We start from the raw sequence: 13241 nt of genomic DNA on the forward strand, positions 1-13241 counted from the left end.
TCGAAAAAGTGGCGACCTTTCGGCGCGAAAACAGGGAACATCTCCAGTCCTGGAGGACGCTGGTCAATTCCCGCGAGAAGGCGTCTGAAACGATCCGCTCGGGTGGATACGCTGCGCAGAATATGAAACGAGATAACGTTACGAGACGCGGCTGATCGCGAGGATGTTTTTACGAGTAGAACACACGATACTCTGCCGCCCGACGTTTCCTTCGCTCTAGAGCTGCGTCTCGTCTGGCCGCGGGCAATTGTCGCGACCAGGAAGCCTGGACGGCGTAATTCAGCTCGTGGATCCGCGGATCCAGGCTCTGACGTAAGGGCACAGAAACGGCGCGAGCCGTGCCCGCGACCTTGAGTTTTCATCGCGTGCCAAGATTACGTTGGCGAAGCTCGCCGTCGATCAATTATACACCTGCCACTTAGCGGTTCGGGGCACCGCGACACCGTTCGATCGGGATGCGTCCAACCCCCCCGTGTCTCTCGGCTTTCACCTTGTTTGTCCCGTCGCTATCGATCCATTGGCCAGGGGTCTGGTTTCGCGACACCACACCGGGGTCCGCCCTCGAAGTTCAGCTTTCATCCTCGCCCCGTAAAGCAACGCGTGACCCTCCTCCGGAATAGTCGGGGCGTCCGTGTTGAATCCGATGGAACCTCCAAGGGGAAGTTTGGTAATCGGTTGTGAACGGGTGGCCGGGGTAACTTTGTTAATTTCGAAGAGTAGCTGGATGGTGGTGCAGAGATTTCGTAGAGGTGGAGGGCGTAAGGTTGCAGGTCGGAGGACCGAATGCTTCGCTGATGTAATACCATCGTAAAGGTCTCGGTGTGATTGTTGCTCGTTTGTTTGACAGATGTCGATCTGCAGAGTCAAATCGATGCCTCGTTGGCGATGCCAGCCACTTATCAGACGCTCGTCGCCCGCGCCCAATTGGCCCAGCATAGTCACGGATTGGCGCGGGAGCAGAGCAGGATCTGCGAGAGGCTGGTGCACGATCAACACCTTCAGCAACAGGGCTGGGCCGCCGTGGTGGCGAACCTGGAGGACATCACCCAGATGTTCCAGTCCCGGGCCGATCTTCTCCAGCAGACCTTCGCTGTCTACCTATCCGAGAGGCAGCAGCACATGGAGCTGCTTCAAAAGTGAGCATTCGAAAGCGGGTTCCGTAACCGTGCATCTTTCCTGTCGCGATCCATAAAACTTGTGGCTTCCTCTAATCGGTGCAAAGTGGTTAATAGATATAATTAGAAATCATTCGAGTGGTAAAAGCTTGCCACCTGGACAAGAAAATAGATGGATGGGAAGTTAAAGGCAGCGCTTTCGAATCAATCCTAATTAACGATAGCGCTCAAGATTAGCTGCTACGTTCGATTATAGATAACGATATTAAGCGACTTGCATAATGGTCATGCGCGGATGTCCGAGTTCGCGTTATTCCTTGCGAAGTACGATCGCCGCTACTTACTTAGCATTTAAATTAAAGGTGCGGTAAACACCGCACTTACGCGGTATCTTTTCAATGACCGGTAATTACGCATTCTGCACATTGTTGCTATCCAAAGAGCCGTCCAGGTAATCCATAACGTCATGCGACGTCAAATAAGACGCGAGTGATGCAACTGCCAAGGAACTGCCTACGGTTATGCTAATAGTGCATTGAAACCGCCGCGAATAGTGTGTAATAGCGCGTAGTAACTTAGCAATCACGCTGCTTCTAATCCTCGAATTATCCGCCTAAGTCTTCTGCGAGTCCACGAATGAACTGTTCCTGATTTGAACGGTTGTTTGTCGTAGTTTCAACGCTGACCTGGGCACGCTATCGAAGATCCCGATCCTGCCGGCGTTACGAGCTCAAGCCGAGGGTCTGCTGAGCCCCGACGACCTGCCGAGTGAATCCGAGAAGGACCCAGAGGGCAGGGACGAGGTTCTGAGCTTACTTCGATGGATCTCGGCGAAAGACAATCAAAGCAGCCTGGGGCAGGTGGCGGAGCAGTGTTCGCGCGGCCTGGAGCAGTTCGACGAGAGGATGATGGAGGCCCTGAAGGCTGAAATGAACGCGGCGATAGACAGTGCGAACAAGCAGGACATGAAGGAGATCAAGGGCCTCGGGGAGAGGCTGTTCGCGCTGGAACAGCTGATGCAGCAGACCAAGAAGCTCGTCCACGAGCAGGAGGAGCTGGCCCAGGGTTTCCTTCAGAATCAGAGCCGAGCGAACAACTTGGGCGACGCCAGCGTGCTGCCCGATCTCTGCATGTCGCACAGACGCCAGCTGCTGGTGATGCTTGAGAATCATAATCAGCTGCGCGATATACGTCGTCGATGTACCAAGGCGAAGGAGGAGCTCTCGGTGAACATCTACCATCGGTTAAAGTGGATAATGTACGTGGAGAACAAGATGATGGAGGTGGATAGCAAGCTGATGATGTACCACGAGAGCCTGAAGCGTCTGAGGAGACACCTGGAGGTGCTTCAGCAGATCCACCTTGCTCCGCAGATGTACATGAACGCGGTGGCCGAGGTTGTCCGACGACGCACCTTCTCGCAGGCTTTCCTCGTCTGGGCCAGCAACCTCGCTTGCCAATTGCTCACCATCCACAGCGAGGAGCTGGCCCGTCGAAGGGAGTTCCAGAGCAAGTTCGATGGGCATTTCCTGAACACCCTGTTCCCCGGCCTCGAGGACACGCCGCCGCCATTTGCCACCCAAGCACCCTCTGTCTTCGACAATGGCTTGCCAAAGGTAGTTACGATTCATTCTTTAACTTGTTCGCAGGGGGAAGGTGAGTTGGGTGGCGTTTAGATTGAAGTTGAGATGTTACAATATCAGCATGGGAAAATTCACTCAGCGTCACGCGTTTTTAATTATACGCTCAATTGTATTACAGTTGACAGCGGACGACATGGAGTCCCTCAGGTCCCAGCTTCCTGACCTGGCGGTCACCGTCTCCTCGCCCGATTTGAACAGCATCACGCAGCTCTTCCTGTCCAAGAGCCTTATCGAGGCCAGCACCGACGGAAACAAGGAGAAGAACAGCACTTCCATGCGCGTCGACGATGCTGCCAAGGGAGAGGAACGGACGAGGGCTCCAATGTTGACTGACAGGTACCTAATGATTCTCGATCAATGTAGGAACATTGTTTTACCAATAACCTTTCAAATAATCTGAATCTTCGATGTTACCTTTTACGAGCAACGTAGACTGTCCCCATTCCACTTTTCAATCTGACCACAATCTGCCTAACTGTGTCTCCCACCTTGACCCCGAGCACTGCATCGGATTTAGAGTAATCGCGCGTTACGGTGACTTCAGGGGTGGCTTCGAGTCGGAGACGGACACGGAGGAGTTCGAGAAGATCGGCCAGGGCGCCGCGGACTCAAAGCCAGAGTCATTCGACGGCCCGAAACAGATGCGTCAGAAGCAATTGGAGGTTGGTGCCTCGCGAAGCGTGTCCCCTGCTTCCTCCACCTCGACTAACGTATCCCCGCTGAACTCGAAAGCCGCGGACCTGACGAACCGGTCGTCCTCCTCGAGCGAGCCCGGATCCATCCATTTCCCAAGTCTGTCCGTCAGCGAGCGTCCAACTCAGCTGAGCCCTCTGACCGAGTGCGCCGAGAACGTCGAGTCCAGCTGTTTGCTTCTCCGTGCCGCGAACTGTCTTCCAAAAAGCCGCGACCAGTCGCCGTCGGCGGCGGCCGACGAGCCCAATTCCCTAAGCCCGAATCCCGCTTCCCTGACACGGTCCGTGATGTGCGACGGCCAGCAGCATCAGCGACACCAGTCGTCCGGCAGCGGTGGTAGCAGCCCCTCCGTCGGAGTTGGTGCTATCGACTTCATGGGTACAGAGTTTTACATGGACGAGTCTCTGCCGAGCAGTCTCAGCGAGCATCCGATCGACGGCCAGCATCAGGCTATCATTTCCCTTCTCCAGGTACTGGACGACTTACAGCTCGCTAACTGACCTCGTAGTCGTAGCCGTAAACGTTCCATTGCCGCTCGCCTCGTCCCCTTCATGTACGGTTGCCTGGGTTTCGTTTCGAACAACGAGTAATACTCGAGGATTTATTCGCTGGACTATGGTGGGGGGATTTGGGACCAGCGAGTACAGTTTATATTTCGATCGCGAGTTGGAAACACTTGGAAAAATGTGTGTTCCCACCTCGTTTAGAGGATAAAAATGGTACCGTCCGATTCCTCTGGAAGCAAGTTCTCCGGAGGAGTACATGAATCGCGGCAAGAATAAATCTTCGTTCGATCGTTATTCGAATAATTCCCCCACCTCTGTCCCAAAGGTACACACTGTATGCTTACGTTTTCGAAGTAGAACGCTCCCTCTGTTGAACCATACTGTGTCCTAGTTCATCGGCTTCCTGTGTATCGTTCCATGTCCCTGTGAACCTCGTAGGAACCTCGGGACCATCGTGGGTCGACACCCGTTGTCGCTTACCTCGATCGATGTCCACTTATGCCATCCCTTTCTGTGGTTTTTAGGTACTACTTTCGTTGTCATTGTCTTTACATTCGCTATCCAAGCTATTAGCGCTGACTTAATGCAAGTAAATCCCGAGATGTGGGTACGTATCTCTTGCCTGCCGTCTGGAGTTGTTTGATCCGCACCCCTCCCCGTTCTGTGTTCTCCTGCCTCCCTGTTTGAAATAGTGCTTGCTGTGTCTCTGTGTAATCGTAGCCCGTACCTTTCGTTCTCGTGACACTGTCGTGTGTGAGTGCGTGTGTTTTAATTTTTTTCCAGGGTAGCTGCCGTCGCACTCGTTCACCCGATTCCCCCTGCCCCGAAAATGTACATTTCCCGCGACACATTCAATCTCGAGTTCGCCTGAAGGAATTTAACAGAGCTGTTTGTACGCGATCCTTTTTAACTGGACTGACTGCTCACTGCTCATCCAATCGCGCGACTCTTATCACTCTAACACTGGACACATTTTGGGCTTTCTTTTTCATCAGATTTGTTCCTCGCTCCCACTAAACTAATCGATACCGCCGTCACACCCAAAGCAAGTGGTCATTAGCTATAAATAGTACTGGTAGATCAGGATGGTTCTATTCGCTGGTACTTACCGGTATGTCTCTGGCGATCGCCGTTTCAGGAGAATCTTGGCAACACGCGCGAGGAGGTGGAGAGGCTGCGCTCCATCCTGAAGACAATGAAGGTTGTCATGTGCGAGACGGTGACCTCGGTCCGGCAGGAATTGGAGATGCTACGGGACCGGACCACCGACGACAAGAGCGGTCTGTCCGAGATGACGGAGCGCGTCCGCGAGGCCCTGTCCCTCTACTCGCGCAAGTGCGATCATCGTCTTCAGGAACGCGAGCAGGAGCTGACTGTCGACCACGAGCTGGAGATGGCCGACTTGAAGAAGCTGATCCAGAGCCGGGAGGAGGAGATCTGTACGCTGAAAAGCAACCTTCTGGAGAAGGAGACCGATCTGGCCGAGCACGATCGTCTGATGACAACCATGCGCCAGAAGTTGGAGTCGGAGGAAACCAAGATGGGAAACCTCCAAACCATTTTGCATCGGCAGCTAGAAGAGGCGCTGGAGCAGGCTCGGGTCGAGAAGGAAGCTGCTGTGAAGAAGGTGAACGAGGAACGATTCATGGCGATCGCGTCTCTGACGAACTCCCTCACGCAGTACCAGAAACTGATCGAGGAATTCAGCATCGATCATCAAATGCTGATGAACTACGTAACCAAGATGCACACCATCAGGAGTCAATTCAATCTGAACGCTTCGGCCGCCATAGAGAGGAGCCCCAGTGATTCCAGTCTCGAGAAGATCGAAGTACGTATACGCCACTTGCCTGTTTCCCGTCCACTCTCCATCAATGTATCAATGACGAGCTCTTCCGTCTTTCAGAGGCCAGATGTTATCGAACCAGCCATACTGGCACAGACGAAGGAGGACATGAAGCTGGAGAAGGCCACGGGGAATCGTACAGTCATCGACAATGAGAGGGCGGATTGCCTGGTTAAGCTGAACCACGAGCTCCGTTTAAAGCAGGTGGAGATGTACAGGATGAAGGCGCGCGTGCTGAACGAGGACTGGAAACGATACAAGAACACCATCAGGCGGATGACGAAGTCCGAGAACTCCAAGAGTATCCTTGCGGAGGCTGGGCTGTGCAAGGAGGACAGTGACGAGCGGCTCGAAATGAGTCAGAGCAGCCTGGAGGAGGTGCTGAAGAGTCTGGAGCCTGAAAAGGACGAGGTCGAGGTGTCCGAGTCGAAGAAAGTGCGGCTAGAAGCAAATAACGACCCGAGCTGCCTGTCCAGGAGGCTGGAGATCCTTGAGAACGAGAACAAGCGGCTGAGCACGGAGCTGCAGTTACTTCGAGAGAGCAAGGAGTCGGCAGAGGCGAAGATCGAGGCTTTGGAAGCGGACAAAGTCCGTCTGGAGATCGAGCTGGTGAGCAACAGGTCCGGAAGGAACTTCGCTGTCCCCGAGTGCTCGTCTTCCGCGGACAGTCACGAGAAGGAAATGAACGCGTCTGTTGCCGTGGTCGCTGAGTCAGGATCGAGTCGAGCCGCGGCAACCATTCCCACGCTGAACCGCCGGTGCAGCTGCATGATGTGCTGCTACTCGGTCTCGAACGTGGAAAAGAAGATGAAGAAGATCGCAGCAAAGTTGGTGCAGCAGGGTCGCATCACCGTCAACAACTGTGGCCGAGGGGACATCGTGCTCGTGTTCTGGGACCCGACACACGGCAACTACACGATCTATCAAGAGTCCGCGACCCTGTATTTCCTTAGTTCCGATTGCATCGCCGCCTTCGACCTGAGCCTGAATCCCGACGGGACACCCAAGAGCATTCCGATCATCGCTGAGGTTGTCGACAAGGAGTTCTGTCATGCTCGAAAGGTGAGCTCTGCGTTTCCATTCTGTCTACTTGCCGCTCTAGATCTATCGAGCTCCCTGCATTTGGTGCAGCCACTTGGCCAATGTATAATATAATGTCGTGTTAACAAAATTTGCGTGCTTTCAGTCGGAGAATCGGTACCGCGTGCCGCGTGGCACCAAGTTCTATCGAGTGCGCGTGAAATCAGTGGTCGATAGCGCGGCACTGTCGCCTCCCGCCCAGCAGCAGTAATCCCGCGTTCCAACTGGCGAGGAATCGCTCGATTCTCGCCCTGGTTAGAAGCCAGCCCCGCGACCACCCTCGGGTTCGCGTCGCTGGGATAAACACTTCTGGCCTTGCACGCGCAGTTTATTCCTGGCGCGGATCCGCATCTCACGACGTGCTCGAAACCATCCCGAAAACCCTCGGATCAAGGCCAAAACCTGCCAGAGCCTGTGGACGCATCCTTCACGTCGTCTGACCGCTGCGGAATAGTGTGTGCACGAAGGTAACGGAATGATCGAAAAGTCACAGGTATGACACCGTGTTCCGGGTGACGCGAAACCATTCTAGACGAAAGGATGCGCCGGCGTTCCATTGTGATATAAATAATTTTTTAAACGAGCGAAACATAATTGCCGAATGCTGTGGTTAGCTGTGCCGTGTAACGACGTTTGTATTCCTTTTCCCTTTCATCTTTTCACATGAAAGCGAGAGTATGAGAAACTGTTGAGCGCGAGAGAGGGAGAGAGAGAAAGAGTTTGGGTGAAAGAGCGAGCAACCGTGGATATACATATAATATTATTACTAAAACGTTGTAGACGGATTTTCTTCTTGCAATTTGATAGCAAGGGTGCGAGGGAGAGAGGTCTAGAGAGATAGAGAGAGATATAGAGGAAGTGGGTGAAAGAGTTGTTTTTCTTTTCAAATTAATTTTTAGACACCGAAGCAGAACTTCCTCGTTCCGTGATTCGAAACTATGAATTATTATCAATATTATTACTATTATTATTAATACTAGTATCTTTGCACCGTGTGAAAACAAAACGAAGAAGATATAAAAATCGTAGTAGAATAAGTTTTACAAACAAACAAACAAACAAAAAAAAAAAGAAGACGAAGGTATAAAGAAATATGGATGCTTTGTATATGCTGACTATACATATATACGTGATATATACTGTATAACGCGGATATACCGTTGCAACAAACGTGCAATATTCGCGTACGAAGAGATATCATACATATGTATAAATAGGCCCTAAGGTGGGGCTAAGATTTTGTAAAACGACGAAGTATCTCGTAACCAGAGTTGTGCAATCTACGAGACACACCTTTAACACGTTAGAGGGTCTCTTTTTAATTAGAATGGAGAGGAGAGAGGGGCATAGCGTGATATGCCGCCTTCTCTTCGTCGACCACTTTTCCCAACGATTTCGTATCGAGTGCCTCGCAGTCGACCACGGTCGCCCACTTACTACAACCCCCAGCGGCTCTTGACGACAGTCAATCGTGAAATTTGCTCCACGATGCCGAAGAAACGGAAGGGGAACTACGAGGCACTAGCAGATCTTTACTTTGAAACGTAGGGACGAAAGATTAGGTGTTTCAGGCCCCGTCGATGAACCGGTGCGAGGCAAACTCTTCGTAGGATCAATTTTCTAATGTATATGCATACATATACACATACGCGCGCCCATATATATATACATATATATATATTATTATATATATGCACACACACACATAAGTACATATATTTTTTTCTATCGTTCAGCGTACCAGGCGTTCGAGGACACTCGAATAACGATATCGAGAGAGGCAGGAGCGCACTGCGGGAAACCGATTTAGCTTCCTTGCGACAGATCGCTCGCAAGACCCTTTTTTCATTACCGATCCTGTACCATTTTTACCTACCATTATTATCGTTTCTCACGCGACAGTTAAGCACTCATAGTATCGTACAATAGCTGTGATCGTTAGGCTCGACGTTTTCACTTCTACTTAGTGGTTAGTTAATCTTAATACCCGGGCCTGACGGGCGACGGCTCGCCGTCCGCTCGAGCGAGTCCTCTTGCGCCCGCTCGACGCGTCTCTTTCCCTCTAAATATCATCGAAGCATAGAATATACCCGAGACGCGGCTCCGGATCGTCGAGCGGACCGCGAGTCCCACCGATCGGATATCGCGTCGTCCGTCGGCCCTCGATTTCGAGTTCGAGCGTGTGCCGCCGGCGCTCGGTGGTGGCCACGTCGAAATGATGCTGATAAGTAAGATAAATATGAGGCAAGAAAATCGTTTTGTAGGTTGTAGCTGGAGCTTGTCGAGAAGAACGACGCACCTGCTTCTGACATAGCGCGAAAATAGCTCGTTTTCAACGATTCCTCTTTCTTCTACAGAACGAAACAATACACCCGCGTACAAGCACGCGTGCGCGGATTTAGCACGAATTCTAGGGGCAGTTTCGCCACCCTTTTCGTAGGTACACTTTCTGTCCGAAACCTTGGACCGTCGAGCCTTCGGACCTCGACGGTCCAAGTGCTGCATTGCTGTATCAATTCGCAGACGTGCACGGGGAGCAGAGCGCCTCATCGGCTCTGGTTTTCCTAATTCCTTCACTAGATACTTTCTTCGCGGTTCAATTGAAATAGAGCACTGGCACGCTGCAGTGTCCTCTGAAGGATGATTATAGGTAAATGCTTTAGCTCGTCGGTGATAGAATAGACAATAGAGTATAGAGAAACGCTTCGATAGGCTGACTCGTTTAGCGGTCGTTCACCCTCCAACTGTCCCACAAGTACTACTAACGATTCCGTGATTCCTGCATTGGAGATCGAGTCGAATATTTCTGCAAGGCTAAGGGGTGCTCTTTCCCCGTGCACGATTACACACACACACACACGCGACCCACGGTTCCTATTAGTCCAATTTTCTTCACGGTTTCAAGGGCCCCGAAGAGACGTTCGAAGGCACGCGTAGAACGCACTGTCCGCACACTTCCCTTCACATTTCCGGTGGCAGACTCGCCGTAGGACGACAGGGGGGAGGCTTTGTCCACGTTAGGGGTACACCTTTGGCAATCGACTGTCCAGACTTTGATTCGCACCTCGCACCTTGGCTCGAGGGACGACGGACGGGCATGTAACTGCAACGTCGTTAGACGGTCACTCGACGCTGCAGTTTATGCCCCGATGCGTTACCTCGGAGTCCCCTTCTCGTGATATACGATGCAACGATCGTTCCCCTTCGTCTTTGAACGCGTTGTCCAACGATTCGAGGCACGAGACACGGAAAGAACTAACGTTTTGGAGAGGTTCTCGAGGGAGAAATTGACCTGAGATCTTTCAGGGTGTCGAAGACAAGTTTACTGCTCTGTCCTTCGTCGGAAATACCAAATTGTCTGGACGACTATTTAGTCTACGAGAGCGTTGATGGAATCTGTTGATAGATGCACTCCGATGCGTCACCATCGAAAGAAATAATAATGTATATACTTTGCAAGCCCCGATGGTGATGATGAAAAAAAGTGCAGAAACAGATTGAAATCTATCAAGCGCGCCACAGGTAGAAGATCGGCGGACGATGGATCAGTAGGCGGTAACCACTTAAACGCAGTTGTCCGAGTTGTATAAAGGGCTCTGCGAGGTTGCTTTAGAACCCCGTTGTACAGAAAATTTTATAGAAACTACAGTTTTTATACCAATCCCTTGAAACGATCTTCGATTTCGTCGCAGTTCACTCCGCCTTGAATCTTGTTGACGCGTTCAGAGTTGAAGATCGGGGAACAGTCGCGGCATTACCTTTCGCCGCGTACACCTAAGTAACAAATGAGACGACAGTTGATAGAACGACGCTGGAAACATTGTAGTTCGGTTCTGCTCGGGCGAACCTTCATCGATCTCCTTCTGGTATCCCTTGGAATTTCCAGCGAACGGCGGCGTTTCGTTTCCCTTTTCTTCCCTTCGAAAAACGCTCGAGTGCACGCTGTATTCGTGGTCGAGCAGTTTGTGCGCCGAGATACACAGAGAACGAGAGAGAGAGAGAGAGAGAGAGAGAGAGAGAGAGAGAGAGAGAGAGAGAGAGAGAATGAAAGGAAGAGAGAGAGAGAGAGAGAGAGAGTTGGTCTGCGGTTGGTTGCAAGTAGAATAAAAATCGGCGATTCGTACGGATAGACGCGTCGTTTCCGCGACACACTTTGGTGTTTCTTCGTTTTGCTTCGTTCCGACGACGCGTGAGGAATGCACCGAGAGGTCTTGTCAGCCGGATGAGATCCGGTCGGTTGAAGGAGCCTGCCCGTTCCTTCGGTGTAGACTCTGAAACAGCGGACGCGTTCTCGACGCTGTTTTCGAGTCCGTCACCTCTTGGTTCTGTGTCGCGATCGAAATTCCGTAAATTAGTCGGCCGATTTCCTACTCTCCCCAACTGGGGGCCGAACAAAGGAGTGATTATGTATTCGAATATCAAAGCATCGTGCCTGCAACGTTTAGTTGTGTGTTACTTATCGAGAGACAACGAGCCGCGCTAACGATCGGGGACAATCCGTCGCGAACGAGCACAGATCGTTTGTTTCTGTTCAAAAATCGATGGAGTTCGTTGAATTTTTTGATATAAGTAGGGGGGAGTTGTTAAGGGCGAAAGGTGCCCGATTGTCCCCCCGGTCGCGAGACCTTCGCGATGATTCAGGCACGCGAAATGAAACGAGAACGATTCCCGCGAATGTTTGACCCTACGCCCGCGTTGGACGACGGGCGCGAAGAACACGAGCCACACCTCAGAAGAAATAATTCGTAGCGAAGCAGAGTGAGCGAGGAGAGAGAGCGAACAAATCGAATTCGGACGGATAGAGATCTCGCGCGAAGAAAGAGAACGGGGAGGGGGTGCAGAGCCGCGTTTTTATTTTCACAGCGATTCTCTGACGTGACGAACGTTTGTCCCCATTTTTTACCTAGACGCCTAAAACAGAAAAGGGTTATAAAGCACCAAAAAAAAAAAAAAAAGAAGAAGAAGAGAAGATACTACGTAGTAACGATAGGGTTTGTTTTACGTGTGACTTGTAATAGGAAACAAAAAAAAAACGTGATTCAACACATAGAATACTCTTTTTTTTACCGACCAAAATTTATACGCTAAGGAAGGTTTATATCGGGAGAGGTAATCGTAATTTACGTACAAAAGAGGATGAAAGAGAACGGAGATAAAGAGTATAGAGAGTTTATTTATCCGGTATCGTGTTGGATACCCTTTTTTTTGTTCGCTTCTTTCGACAGTGCCGAGTGGCTTTTTCCTCTCTTTTGCGTTCATTGATTTACCGCGAGGAGGCCGTAGCCGTTTCATCGAATTCGATTCTCCAGACCCCACACTCTTGCACACGCAAATACAACGTTGATACGAGTTGGACATTCTTGCGATGAATTAACCATTTTCTGGGGATCAAAAGCACACCACTAGCAATGTCACTTTAGCTCTGAGTTGTGGCAGATTCGCGCGAACGCCGGAACTTAAATAGCCAAGACGAAATCCGCGAGCGTGAGACGCGTGATAGAACGGCGCGACGAGGCCTTCTGATTAGTTCTACGACTATTCCTTCTTGCGCTGACCTATAGTAGTACGCTTAAAGAGTCATGTAGAGAATGCTCGTGCACACTTGGTACATAGCTGTATTCCATTAAAGTGGAACAAACGTAACGTATATATGTAGACGAATGATAGTTCAACTCGTCCGGCGTACGTTTCGATCGTCGATCACGCGAGCGGATCGCGCGCAACCGTTTCGTTTCCCGTCTCCCTTGAGTTCCGCCACTCGAGGAAAGGAAGATTCAATGAATGAATGGAGAGGAGAGGAGCTACCGTTAAATAAATTAAAAGATGAGCAACACAGAAAGAAAGAAAGAAAGAAAACGATTATCGCGCATGTAATCCAAGAAAGTGTAACGCAAATAGGTGTATGATAATATTACATAACGTACATACAATTGTGATCGTGAGAGTATCTGTTACGAATAAATAAATTACGAATAAATCACCTGACTTTTTTCCAAGCTACCTCCGACTCGACTACTTTCGACCACCGACCCGTTCCCTCCTGCGCTCCGCGACTCCGTGCGTATGCGATTCAAACAACACGTCTGCGGTTTCATTTAACAAAAGATCCTTTATTCACTTGATTCGAGTAACAGTTCCTTTCTAACAAAAAAAAAAGAGAGAAAAAGGTTGTTCGTCTCGCTAAAGGTCGTCGATACTTATTTCAAGCTGCCTCGCTTCAGTCTCTCGCTCTGGATAAAACGAACGCGATCATCCTTTTGGTAACTCGCTTCGAGGGCGCCCTGTTCATCGCGGGCAATAGTATTCCCTTGGCAGAAAGATCCAACCAACTGAGACGCCGACGGAAGACGCTGCCAAG

The 13241-nt window shown here is 50.8% G+C and overlaps 1 protein-coding gene across 2 annotated transcripts in view; it reads left to right on the plus strand.

Moving 5' to 3' along the window:
* Positions 1-12883, plus strand: part of Atg17 (autophagy-related 17) — a 42160-nt gene extending 29277 nt beyond the window's left edge. Inside the window, exons 3-9 of one of the 2 annotated variants that reach the window (XM_076815369.1) lie at positions 848-1136; positions 1789-2731; positions 2877-3094; positions 3303-3921; positions 5096-5788; positions 5864-6865; positions 6990-12883. In XM_076815369.1, coding sequence (XP_076671484.1) covers positions 848-1136; positions 1789-2731; positions 2877-3094; positions 3303-3921; positions 5096-5788; positions 5864-6865; positions 6990-7094 — 3869 coding nt within the window. In that variant the 3' untranslated portion in view covers positions 7095-12883. The remainder of the gene's footprint in view (positions 1-847; positions 1137-1788; positions 2732-2876; positions 3095-3302; positions 3922-5095; positions 5789-5863; positions 6866-6989) is intronic. The other variant, XM_076815370.1, reaches the window with a different exon arrangement.
* The last annotated feature ends 358 nt before the right edge of the window (positions 12884-13241 follow it).

Source organism: Andrena cerasifolii, chromosome 6 (genome assembly GCF_050908995.1).
Source record: "Andrena cerasifolii isolate SP2316 chromosome 6, iyAndCera1_principal, whole genome shotgun sequence".
Lineage (NCBI taxonomy): Eukaryota > Metazoa > Arthropoda > Insecta > Hymenoptera > Andrenidae > Andrena > Andrena cerasifolii.